The sequence below is a fragment of the Hippocampus bargibanti genome, linkage group LG05 (assembly GCF_051943395.1).
Source record: "Hippocampus bargibanti isolate YZ-2025 linkage group LG05, ASM5194339v1, whole genome shotgun sequence".
Taxonomy (NCBI): Eukaryota; Metazoa; Chordata; class Actinopteri; order Syngnathiformes; family Syngnathidae; genus Hippocampus; species Hippocampus bargibanti.
The window spans coordinates 19,179,193-19,191,925 of NC_142738.1; the positions used below are offsets into that span (position 1 = coordinate 19,179,193).

Sequence of the window (12,733 nt, forward strand, 5' to 3'; positions counted from 1 at the left end):
TCACAAAGAAAACGTTTTTAAAAATGGAAAAGATGCACCCACTGTGCTGACGAGGAATACACCTCGTAAACCAGGTTTTGCTTTTCATTTGGCTATTTAAGTGTTACTAAAGTACCTCGGTGTATAAAAAAATGTTTGTTCAGTAGCTAAAGTGAAAGTGAGATGTATACCGACGACATTGCCTCAATATCTTCAGTGTCAAAGACACAACAGTCATAATGATGACTCACATCTGCCTTTGACTTCTGGGACAATCTCTCCAGTACGTCGTCGCATGACAGGTCTGAATCCTCAGAAAAGCTCAAATTTCTGTGTGACTTTGCATCTGTCACATAAGGAAGAATGGAGTCAAGTAAACATTAATTTCTTTGAAACCTCACATCATCCATTTTCACCTGCTGACTTTCCAACAGGGGATGCTCTCTTCTTCCCAGAATCCTGAGTGGTAGAGCTAGAAGATGGTGTACTGGGACATGACTTGTCATCTTTCTTTTTTTTGTATCCTGAGAAGACAGCCTTCCACAAAGACTTGGGTTTGGGTGGTGAGTGTTCGGCACCCGAGAGCCGGCTACCATCATTCTTTGCCTTTTTCTCTTTTTTGTTTTTGCGGGGAGAGAAGAGAGAACTTCGTTTCTTGCTCTTATTTGTGGATGAGCTGTCCGAGGACGCCACGGAGCTGTCTAGACTCCTGTTGCTGCTGAAGAGCCGTTCGGGCAGAGTCTCCGTTTTCTTTGATTCCAGAGCTTTAACAGCAGATGTATTTGGCGATACCGCCGACTTTTTACTTTTTCCAGACGAGTCTGGGGTGACACCCCAGGCCACTTTAGGTGACGCGACCTCTTCTAAGTTGGTTTCTTTCATTTTATTTAGCTGCTTGGCCATTGCTTCCTTAAGAGCCTGACTCTTAATGGACTTTTCTCTTGCCCTAATTCTCTCCTCAGCTATTTCTTTGGCTTCTGGAGAGAACTGAGTGGCTCGTTGCGTCTTGGAAACTGGGCTGAGAGGTATAATGGGTTTACCATTTTCCATTGCTAAGGCCAGGTGAAAGGGAGGTCTGTCAGCTCTGGTCTTGCTGGTGGCTGGAGTGTTAAACTTATTTGTGCTTCTCTCGGGCGTTCGCTCATCAAAGTTTTCCTCCACATCATCAGCAAAAGGAATTTCTTCTACCGTCTCCACAAAACACTTTCTCAGCTCCTCAGACCGAAGCTGCCTCTTCTCCCTCATGATGACTACAGGTGTTTCAACAAGATCTGACGATGGTGACAACACCTTTCTAGTTGCAGGTTTGGGTGCAGATACAGGACTTGTATGGGTTCTCTGTACAGGAACAGGAGTATTTGGTTTTGGTGCTTCTTTGGCAAGCTCGCATGGAGGTTTTCCCACCCCGTTATTCCAGGAGACCTGGTGTTTTTGCTGCCTGAGAATGGCAAGGGATTGATTATTAGGCACAGGTGGTGGTGGACTGGAGGGTGGGGTGAGCATGATGGAGTCAGAGGTGGTGTAGCTGTCACTGTTCGCCGTTTGGCTTGTTGCCATACTACCATTCAGGCCCAAACCTGAGCTGCTGCTAAATTCCTTTGTGTCAGGGCAATTACTTTTACCCTCCACAGGAGTAATCGGCGTAATGACTTGACCTTCAAGTCTGATGTTGAGTCTGCGAATCACAGTGTGTCCAGTAAAAGCAGGTTTTAGGTCCTCAGCTCCATCCTGAGCCTGTTTGTGGTCAAGAGTGGAGTCTTGAATTGGACTTTTAACAACACTACTCTCCAAGATTCTACTACTGCGTTCTAAAGGTGAAAGACCGAGACTCTTTCGAATTTCAGCGCTCTTTAACCAAAATTCCTCAATAATATCAGTCTTTCTTGACAAAGATTCAGCTAATAAGGAGTCATCAGAATCTGGTGTAGATCTGTCAGCTCTAGCCATCGGTGTTGATGTGACATTTGGAATAGGCTGGGTTCTGACAGGAGAGTCAGATGCCACAGGAGATGAAAGTTCATGACAGGGTAAAGGCTGTGCACATATTGGAGAGAGTGGGTTGCCTGTTAGAGGGCAAATAGATCTGTGAGGAGACACCAGTGACTTGGGTGGGCATGTTTCAGGTTTTGAGGTAGGCTGGGAACAGATAGGTGAGTCATCATGTGACTTTACAGGGGATCTGCCAGGGACCTCGGCAGCTGGATTAACTGGAGAGCCAGGAGTGGACTTGGAAGGTGACTTTGGAGGGGACAAGGGATCCGTCACAGAGGCAGCAGCTGCAGAAGCAACCAGTGAAGGGTTGGAGACAGGCGAAGAGCTCTTAGAAGTTGGTGACGGTTTTGCCCGTTCAAGTTTTAGTTCATCAAAAACCAAAGGTTTGTGGGAAAAGCAAGTGTCTGGAGACTTCACCTTAAAATCAAAAGATCTCTCTGTGAACTGAATATAAAGACATGTCAGGAATTACTACATGCACATAAGACGTACGCACTTGGAGAAAAAGGGCATTGGGATTGTCTGACCTGTCTTTCAAGTTCTATTGGCGAAAGGATGGCATCAGCTCCTTTCAATATAGGTTCATTGCTGGATGATCCTGAATACATAAACAAAAGACCCTGCTCCATTTGTCACATTAAAAAAAAACATTCAGTTAGGAGCCTGGTGGAATGATTGACGGCATGTACCAATATTTGAAGCCGATCCTACACTTTCAGATGTTTTGTCTTCCTCAGGAACCGCTTCACGATGCAATGTCGGGATTGATCGCGCCTCAGCCTCAGCATCAGAAGGGACGTCATCTTCAAATCGAATATCATGAATGAAGCAGCTCTTCTATTACTTGAATTTTGAATGTTTGATATAAATTTAGTGTTTGATCAACTCACCGTGATCGATTTCTGTACCAGGTTCCATATCGGGACATTCTGCTTCTAGCTCATCATCCCCACAAGGTTCTGATGTAATGGAAATAAATATTAAAATATAAATACCAGTGTATTTGATCCAGAATGTTTGGGAACACAATGTTACTTGTGTCTATCTGCTATCTTTACAACGGTTCAATTACCGTAGTCAGACAACTGAACAGATTTAAAAAAAAAAAAAAAAAAAAAAAAAAATCACCATTCAAGCCAGGGGTAAAGGTCAAGTTAAGACATGGAACACGAGTGTCAAACTCATTTTTGTCATATGCCACAATGTAGTTCTGGTCTCCTTTGAAAGGGCATTGTTACTGTCAACTCAAATATTTATATATATATATATTGAAATTAAAGGACAGGAACATGTTATCAAATATTATTACCATACATTTATGTTAAAAGCAACATCAATATTTTTTTTAAAGGGAATAGATTTTTCTTTATTTTGGTACTTTAGTCAGAATCATGATGTGGATTTAATTACAGGTAATTTGCTTTCACTGGAGATTATATATATATATATATATATATATATATATATATATATATATATATATATATATATATATATATTAAAGTCTCGTTATATCGATATCGGATATATCGATCGTCCCGGTTATATCGATACTATTTCTATGCACGCACGGAGAAAATTACATGCAAACAGGGTCGGATATATCGATGTAACGAGACTTTACTGTATATAAAACATATACAGTAAAGTCTCGTTATATCGATATTCAAGGGAATCCAAAAAAATATCGATATAACCGGGACTATCGATATATCCGACCCTGTTTGCATGTAATTTTCTCAGTGCATGCATAGAAATAGTATCGATATAACCGGGACTATCGATATATCCGATATCGATATAACGAGACTTTACTGTATAACATATTAAATGCTAGAGCAAAACGCAGCACGTCCGCAAGCGACAACAGTTGGTAACGGAGAGAGGGATACACCCGTACGCCGCTCAGCACCCCACCCTCGCGTACGCACTCGCGCGTCTTATTGGCGTTCGAACACCGATTGGTGTTCGAACTACGAAGCAAGAATATCTCAAATATTTTGTTCGAACTCCGATTTGTTCGAACTGTGAGGCGTTCGAGAACCGAGGTACCACTGTGTGTGTGTGTGTGTATATATATATATACACACATACATATACATATATATTATTATATATTTATATATATAATTTTTTGGTGGGTCAGAACATGCCCCGACCTTGAGTTTGACACCTGTGATGTGGATTGTAATTGTAAAGTAATAATACAAATAGAGAAATCCTTGCTGGGTTTCAAATGGAAGTATACTATGTAACATAAAATAAAAAAAATGAAACATTAGTAAATAGCAACAAAAGGCAAAGTTAGAGTAGCTTAAAACAAAGTCATGCATCATCTACTTCTAATAAAACAAATGCGACCAAAACATCATAGCATAGGATAACGCAAGGGTGGAGAACTGGTGGTCTTCTGGTCACATTCCAGGTGACGCTCGGTTAAATTTTGAACGGGAAAATATGTTTGCCCTTTCTGGACAGCTGACTGCTGTGCATCGTTCAGACTCCTGTACTGACCAAGACCGAATTAGAAAATATTGTCTTCTTTAGAGGCACTATCAGCAACAAAAGTTGCCACTACAACACTGATTTCCAACACTGGTCTCAATGGATTTTTTTAATCCATGCAGAACCTTTACACAGGCAGAGAAGAACCTAGCCTGTGTTTTTTTTGGGAGAAGTGTGTATTTTCTGAATTAATTTCAAAATAAAATATACACCCATATTAAGGCACTATTCTGGATATTGCTTGAATAAAACAATGGACCTGTATGCATATATTTTCTCCTTGGCATTTTTTCTGAGGGTCCTGTGTGGCCTGCCACTAGTACTAATGGAACATTCTCACCATCGTTTAAGTTGCCCAACCCTGAGTTAGAGGATAAGTAGTGATGTATGATGTGGCGGGGAGTCTTGGTATAAAGTACAGTAGAATCCAAAAATATCTTTACTGTAAGCAGTTTACACTCAGCTTAACAACACCGGCTAATTTCTTTAAGGGCAAGCATATAGACCAACCAATTTAAGCAACTTTTAAAAAATGGCTGATAAAACCAGTTTACGTCGCTCTGAGTAAAACAGCAATGTGATATATTAAAAGGACCAGAAAAGTGAATAAAACAGACATTTCTGCAGTTTGAAAGCGTGGGCGGACAAGGTGAAAAACAAGTCATGAATAGACCACAACAAAGATGCAGTCTTGAGAATGGCAGCCTTCCAGCATGCTTTGCGAGTGTATGTCATTCATGCAAGCTACAAAGGCCAGCCGAATGACAGCAATAGATACAGGTATATGAGTCTTCGACGGGATGCATGAGCCTTCGTAAGTCTGTGCTACCTCTAGACATTGAATCCAACCAGACTCGCACTGCTTCGTGCCGGGCAGATGTGTGGGCAGGGGCTACATTCAAACCAGAAGATACAGCTCAATGGGGGACGGGTGTAACATAACAGTAAAGTAATAGGACACATGAGAGAGAAAACAGAACACAAACGATTCAAGCCCAAAAAATGAGGGGAAAAAAAGCATTGACCAGTGAGTTACATGATGGACTGAGATGCGGTGTTGATGAACATTTTTTCACCCCAGACGAACAACATTGGCTGTAAAAAGAAAATGAAAAGAAAGCACACATATACATTCCAGGAAAAAAGCTACATGACTCAAGTTTCTCCTATGGTATAATTAGACACATTTTAATCGTTATTCTCGTATGGTCTTTTTTAGTGTTGTTCCTGGGCAAGACTCCCCTGTCTTGGATCCTCTGGATGCTTTACCTGTAGAGGAGGGTTGAGTGAGCCCAAAAGGTTGGGAGGTTGAAGCCAGTTGGCCACCTCCATCTGTCTCAGAGTCTCCGTGTGTTCCTGACACACCTGGAATCGCAAGAGGATCCAAAGGCTGCAGGACTTGTTGAATTTGTACGTTCCTGACTGAATGAGGGTGTCATGCGTATATTTCAGTGTTGTAGTTTTGTACCGAAAAAGTAGAGAAAAGGGAAAACAGGAGTACAGGAAAAGACAGGAAAAAATGACAGGGACAGGAAGAGGCACAGAGGAAATTAGACTTAAGATATAACCATAATAAAGAAGTCACAGGTGCATGCACTCACTAAAATATACTGCAAATATTGAAATTCAAATGAAAGATGAAAACAAAAAATAACTGCTGTCTATAAATTTCAGCGTCTACATGGGAGAAGGCCTGGCATTATTGGATTAGTATTGAAAAGCCACACAAATAATAATTTCTTAGGCAATAATTGTTCAGCTATTCTGTTTGCTTGAAACTGCAACATAAAAAAAGAAAGGTGCACAATCCTTGAATAAGCAGACCAAACCAGCCAAAACCAGCACACTCATGTCAAACTGCAAATACATCCACAAGCAGTTGTGCTGCTACCTTTAAAAGTACAAACATCGTCTTCGTCTGTGAGGTACTTGTCCAGCCAAAGGCCTGACTGGAGCTCCCTGTCCCAGGGGCAGTAATCCCCCTCTGCCAGCAGGCGGAGGCAGAGCCCCACCCAAAAATAATAAGAAATCATAAAATTTAACAAAGGGAGAGAAAAATAAGTGGAAAAAGTAGGACACATTAAGGACAAAAGATGTGGAGACATCAGATATGAAACATTTCAAACCAAAGGAGAACAGCTCAGAATGGTGTTTGACTCAACAAAAATAAATGTTGAGACAAATGGAAAAATAAATCCCAATCATCGTCACAACCGTACCTTCACTCGACTCTTCGTCTTCATCTTCCTCGTCTACTTCAGCGAGAGCCTCATCCTCTACATCGTCGTGGTCACCTCTCAATTGGGCGTGGAGCAGTACTGCCTCCTTCCAAGTGACACCTCCAAGGTCTGAGGGGCTGCAAAGTTGCTGCTCTTCCTCCAACTCGACGTCCACCTCATCTTGCTCATCTTGTTCGTCATCGTCCTCCATGTCTGAGTCGGAGCTACTGTAACGACAACAAAACAATCAGGCGCTACGTCTCAAAGTTGGTTCAATACTGACAAATCTTCCAATGCTATTGTACATTGCTGTCTAGAGAATTATATACATTTACACCATGTGGAGTGACACGTACGACCTGTTTTCTACACGCAAATAAATAAAGTGTTTGTATCTGGCCATTTTCCTCTGACAATCCAGTGGTACAAAGTGATCTGGAAAGGAATCAATCTGTCATCTCTCATTTTTAACAATACCAATATTCAATTTCATTTTGCCTTAGATAAGGTGTTCTATTTATATTGGAATGTTTTGGGGGGGGAGTGTAATTTTGTATTTCAATTTTTACCTGGAGCCTAAATCGATGTCTGTAGCTTTATCCAGGACGCTGCTGAGATTATGCTCTGCCAGCGTCTCCTCAGGCACTTCTTCTAGCTCCTCCTCCCTTTGCATCGACAGTCGGTAGTTCTCCAGCTCAATTCGCTCAGGTGTTCCACGTAGGCGCTTTGCGAGGCTTGCCTCCTGAAGGCCATTGGCTTCTAGTACTACGGTTGACAAGAAACATTTGGAGAGAGAACCCATGTGAAACATCAGTGTTTCAGATGGGAATGATGATAAAAGTACAATCGAAACCTGCTACTAGCAGGGAATAGGGGGTCTAGCTCGTAAAAACACACGTCGAATTGACATCCAACTAATGACATATTTGAGGTAAAGTGGGTCTAATGAAACAAAACAATGAAAAAAAGTGCACACACATACCTACATTAATACGCACGTAGACACGTATAATGTTTTTTTTGTTTTGACTTCAAGATGGCGCCGAAAGAGTGGGCCTCCCACCCCTTTCAATTTTGCTCCTGTAGATTGCAAATTTCCCCATTGTGGGACTATTAAAGGCTTTCTCATTCTGATTTACAGCAGGTCCTGTATTTTGCTGTTCTACTTCTTCCTTTCCTCTTACAGTCATCACTTTGCTGTTGTGAAAATTCTTCACTGCGAGACTAATAAAGGCTAACCCAATCCAATCTATCTTTTTTATTTTTGAACAAATAATTCTTTTAACAATTACGATTGACTATTGAATATGTTTAGAAGGAATTGGGGGAATCACCCCTCTAAGAAATACCCCCCAAACAATACAGGAAAAAAAATCTGGGAATAGGTGAAATCTACAAATGCTGACACACTCATATGCGGCAGCTGACGATGCAAAAAAAAAAAGATTGCCGTAACAAAAGCAAAACATTTGAATATTTCTAAATATCGTTCTGTGAGTGTACCTACTGTGAGAAAATGTGCGCGCATTTGGGCATGTGTATGCCCAAATACATAAAACAAATTAGCCTGTGGTTTCTTATGAATTATTAGCACTCTCTTCCACCATGACTCCAAATGTATTTATGTACACAGGACAAAGTGACAAGAAGACACAATATTTAAATCTATAACTGAATTTATTGAATTCACTATTACTTCTAAAACAAATATATACAGACAGCATAGCCCAAAATTGACACATTGTAGGTGCTTTGCCTTTTTAGGTGCCCTTCCCCCTGAGAAGCAAACCCTAAAACTTGATTTTTATTACTTGTAATCATACTGAAATGTAACCGGCAAAATCTGCCAATTATCCCTCAATGAGTTTGTGCCGGAATAAATTAACTGAAATGAAAACAGAGACAGGGAACACGTAATGTTGGACTATTCATCATTCTTATTTTTTCAGTTTGTTTTAAGTGAGTGTAACCTTTCACCTCAGCAAGTCCAGACAGTAAAAAGTTAAAACTACTATCGAGGTACCTGACTGACTTATTAAACCATTATAAACCTAATTAGGACTGAAAATGATAAATGATAACTGCTGAAAGTATGGCCTGAAATTCGAGCTTGTCAGCGATTTACAGAACCTATATTAAGTATAGAAAATGTGTCGTGTTACTATTAATCAGAAATTACCTCATTAGTTACTGGTCTACTCTATTTATTTCACAGACATCAATTACTTTATAGCTTATTGATAGCTTATGGATATTTTCATATTGTTACAATATCCTCAACCTACAGTCAACTTGTAACTTTATGAGATGAATTTGTCTACTCTGCACGAGACATCGGACTAGTCTGGGAAGATTTAAAAAGAGAGGCCGGTGGATACACTTTGTAGATGACACAGCAGAGGAAGTCCAATCACATGCATTAAACAAAGCACAACAACAGCCAAGCTAGCAGTTTTAAGATGCTTTGAAAGGAGGGTTAAAGGTAAAGCTCACAAAAGCACTGGTACAGGCACTTGGTCACGGTGAAGTAAAACTACTAATCTATTAGGTTGATGTGCTGGAGTAAAAGTGTGTTACTGTTAAACAGAGAAACATCAACAGGCAGGCTCTAAAGGATTATACAGGAGGAGGCAGGCAGATGTATAAGTAAGCCATCAGTGGCCAATAAGGCAACATTCACAAAAAGGAGAAAAACATTCAGTGGAAAACAGTGCTTCATTAAAATACAGCCATGCCAAAAGAGTGAGCTTTAATACCAAGGCGCTGGGTTTACATTATTTATTTTGGTATATCTTTAACACTGCCTTGAGAGTTGACGAAAGAGAAATGTATTCAACTCTTCTTAATTTCCAAGTCAAATAAGAATACATAGAAGTTTAAGATGCACCATTCACTTTTCAGAGAATACTGACACAGCAATTCAGCTGCCTGTTCTAATAAAAAAATATGACTACGGGCATTAACATACCAAACAATGCCACTTAAAGGAATAAATCATTCACCGAGACAATGAATCAGACTGTTTACAATTTACACACTCGGCAAACTTAAGACACTCAATAAAACCAATCAAGGAAGAATGTGCACGAGCAAAACCCATGTAGTCTCACAGAACTTAGTAGGGAAGGTAAAGGAGAGAAGGAAACTAAAGGGAGACGGGAGGACCATGCTAGAACAAGTTGAGCAGGGCATTTATGCTGAAACAGCAGAAGAGATAAATGCAGTAGCTACAAAGGAAGGGAGAGTCAAGGGGGTTGTGTGCCACCTGGTGACACATCCAAGAAATTGCGTGGCAGACTGAACGCAGAGAGACTCTGCAATCCGTTGCCATGACCATGTGGCATGGCACAGTGCCAATAGCAATGGAGCAAAGTCGAATACCTGAAGGCCGGTTATCAGCTGAAGGACCTGCTACTGCCATGGCCCTTCCAAGGGCATCCAACATTGTCACAGAATTAGGAGCCTCCTGGTTCGCCTGCAAAAGTTGAAAGGTGAATATTTTGCCACAAGCAACATCTTAATGTTTCCAGTTTGTGCTTCTTTTCACTTTTGAGCTACAACTCAAATCTATTAAATACCATCGATGTGGCTGGAGCTGGGGAAGAAGAAGGTGCAGGTCTCTTTCGTTGCGCATATCCAGACAGACGGTAACAGTAGTGTGGCTTGCAGTAAAATTTACCTTTGGATAAAAATAAACAAATACGTGTTTAAAGAACATAAACTCCAGGAAAAAATATCGAACCCACAGGCCTTCTTCAGTATAGAATACCATGTGTCTCGAACAACAGAAAACTCTGAAAATGAGGCACACCAGAGAAATGCGTTAGATAAATTTGCCTCGCTCCTGCCCACCTCTCTACAAGTCAATGACCATTTAAATTGCATATTTTCCGATTAGTGAATCAACTTTATATTAACACTAGACGGCACACAGAAAAATGCTTGCTTTTAGTTGCAACACAAAAGGAGCTCTGCGTTAATGCTTCACCTATTACTGCACCTTACATGTTCAAGGGGAACAGTTATGTTGAGTAAACAATAGATGTAGGAGCGCCCTCGTGATCAAAGGAATGCCAGCAGTGTGAAGTTTCACACTTGAGTCTAGACCAGAAATGGGCAAACTACGGCCCGCGGGCCACATACGGCCCGTTAGGCTTTTCAATCCGGCCCGCCGAATTTGCCCAAATTATAGTACAGTGTCTAAAACTCAAGCCAAAAAGCTAGCGAACAACAGGGCAGATATCTGAAAACCAATCCCATTGAAAAACATTGTCACAAAGTATAAAGTTTTTTTTAAATCAAGAATGGACCAACTACAAATGCTACCTTGCTTAATTTACAGCAAATACGCATAGCTGTAAATTTTGCTACAGTAGTCGATTGCCATTGCGGTGCACAATGCAACGTTTGCATTGCTTCCTACGAGCCACTAAGCCCCTTTCATAAGTCTCACGTACACTTTACAGTCACGGTTTAATGTAAATTTACGTTTTGTAGCGTCACATATGTTGTTAGCTTCTTTTGAATCTTTCTTCTAGTCTTAGGTTCTGTGCATCTATTTTGGAAAATGACATGCAATTGCACGACTTTGTAACGCTTGCGAAAGTCCGGAAGAAAGAAGCAGGCTTCTGATTGGCTGCCGAGCCGAGTATGCAAATTTCAACTGCAGGTAGTCTATGTTTGTGTGCTCGGCGACGGTACGCGTGTATTGTTAGCGTGTGAAGGCGAGAGCGTCAGTGAGGAGTTTGTTGAGCGCGCGGTCAGGACAAACCATCTATGATTTGGCGGAATTTAACACAAGTAGGTATTATTGAGCTTGAATATTTCGTTGTGTAATAATATGTTTTGAATGTTGAAATTTTTCAATAAATGTTGATTTCTTTAACTTTGCCCCTTCGATGGAAACTTAAAAACAGACGCAATCTTGACAAATCACAGTGCATATGTTATTTTAATCTATTTCCATTTCCTCCTCCAAGTATCTGCGAAATAGTATGTAAACGCCATATTCCTTGAGACAAATTTACCTGATCAGGGATATTTTTCACATTTGAAAGACAGTTAATAAATTGGGGTCTTACTGTGCTATGAGGTTTGTACACACTACATTTAAAGGACAACCGGCACCATTTTTTTGTGTTTCCCACTGACATTATAAAAACGTTTTATAGCATCTAAAATACCCAAAACAGGCAGGCTGATATTTTTAGTTAAATGAAAAACACCAATAAAAATGACTTCAAAATGAATCCGGAAATGGCCAGTTTCAGAAGGTCCCACCCCCTTGTTCCAAGACGTCTTGCCTTGCTCGGCTTCAGATTCGGAGAAGATGTTTTCTTGTTCTTGTTCTTCTGAAGAGGAAAGCATAAATGTTTGCAATTGATTCTAGGAGTCCTCCCATATCAATTCGAGCCGTCAAGGACAGAAATGTAGCACCCAGAAAAAGCAGAAGATTGCGCCCAAGCTCCGTTGGAAATGGGCTGATTTGTCAGCTGGGAATTTGTGTCAGCAAATATCAAATAGTTGTCTTGGTGCAACACACAACGATTCACCATGGCGTTATTTATGTGTTTTCCTTCTAATTTCGCCATCAACACGGATCAACACGAAGTTTTCAGACCAAACAAAGTACCCAAAATGCATTGTATGTCGCTTTCTCGGTCAGGGGCGGTCCAAACGTGACGTCACATGGGGATCGTCATCAACTCGAAAACAAGACTTCATGAATATTCAGCGCAAGTCTTAAACCGTAAACTATAGCTATATGCTGTGGAATCTTTGTAAAATACGCCCAGTCGAAGTCATTTGAAGTGATTTTATAAATTATGGACATAACTTGTTCGGAGTATTTCCGGCCCAAACACTCCCTCCGAATGCTCCTGGCCCGGCCCCTCTGTCAAATTTTAGAACCCAATGCGGCCCGCGAATCAAAAAGTTTGCCCACCCCTGGTCTAGACCTCTCCTTCCCTGAGAAAGAAAAGTAATAGTTGCTCTCGGGTAAATATTTTGACCCCATATAACGTGCTGGTGCTGATGTC

At 40.8% G+C, this 12,733-nt stretch overlaps 1 protein-coding gene across 1 annotated transcript in view; it reads right to left on the reverse strand.

Annotated features, from left to right (window-relative positions):
• The window catches only part of mical3a (microtubule associated monooxygenase, calponin and LIM domain containing 3a), an 86,682-nt gene that overhangs the window by 34,407 nt on the left and 39,542 nt on the right, over window positions 1-12,733 (reverse strand). The window contains exons 29-40 of the mRNA XM_088997154.1: window positions 10,274-10,374; window positions 10,077-10,170; window positions 7,265-7,460; window positions 6,696-6,922; window positions 6,368-6,460; window positions 5,746-5,898; window positions 5,306-5,368; window positions 2,862-2,930; window positions 2,661-2,774; window positions 2,499-2,569; window positions 396-2,388; window positions 231-325 (exon numbers count right to left, since the gene is read on the reverse strand). Coding sequence (XP_088853280.1) covers window positions 231-325; window positions 396-2,388; window positions 2,499-2,569; window positions 2,661-2,774; window positions 2,862-2,930; window positions 5,306-5,368; window positions 5,746-5,898; window positions 6,368-6,460; window positions 6,696-6,922; window positions 7,265-7,460; window positions 10,077-10,170; window positions 10,274-10,374 — 3,269 coding nt within the window. The remainder of the gene's footprint in view (window positions 1-230; window positions 326-395; window positions 2,389-2,498; window positions 2,570-2,660; window positions 2,775-2,861; window positions 2,931-5,305; window positions 5,369-5,745; window positions 5,899-6,367; window positions 6,461-6,695; window positions 6,923-7,264; window positions 7,461-10,076; window positions 10,171-10,273; window positions 10,375-12,733) is intronic.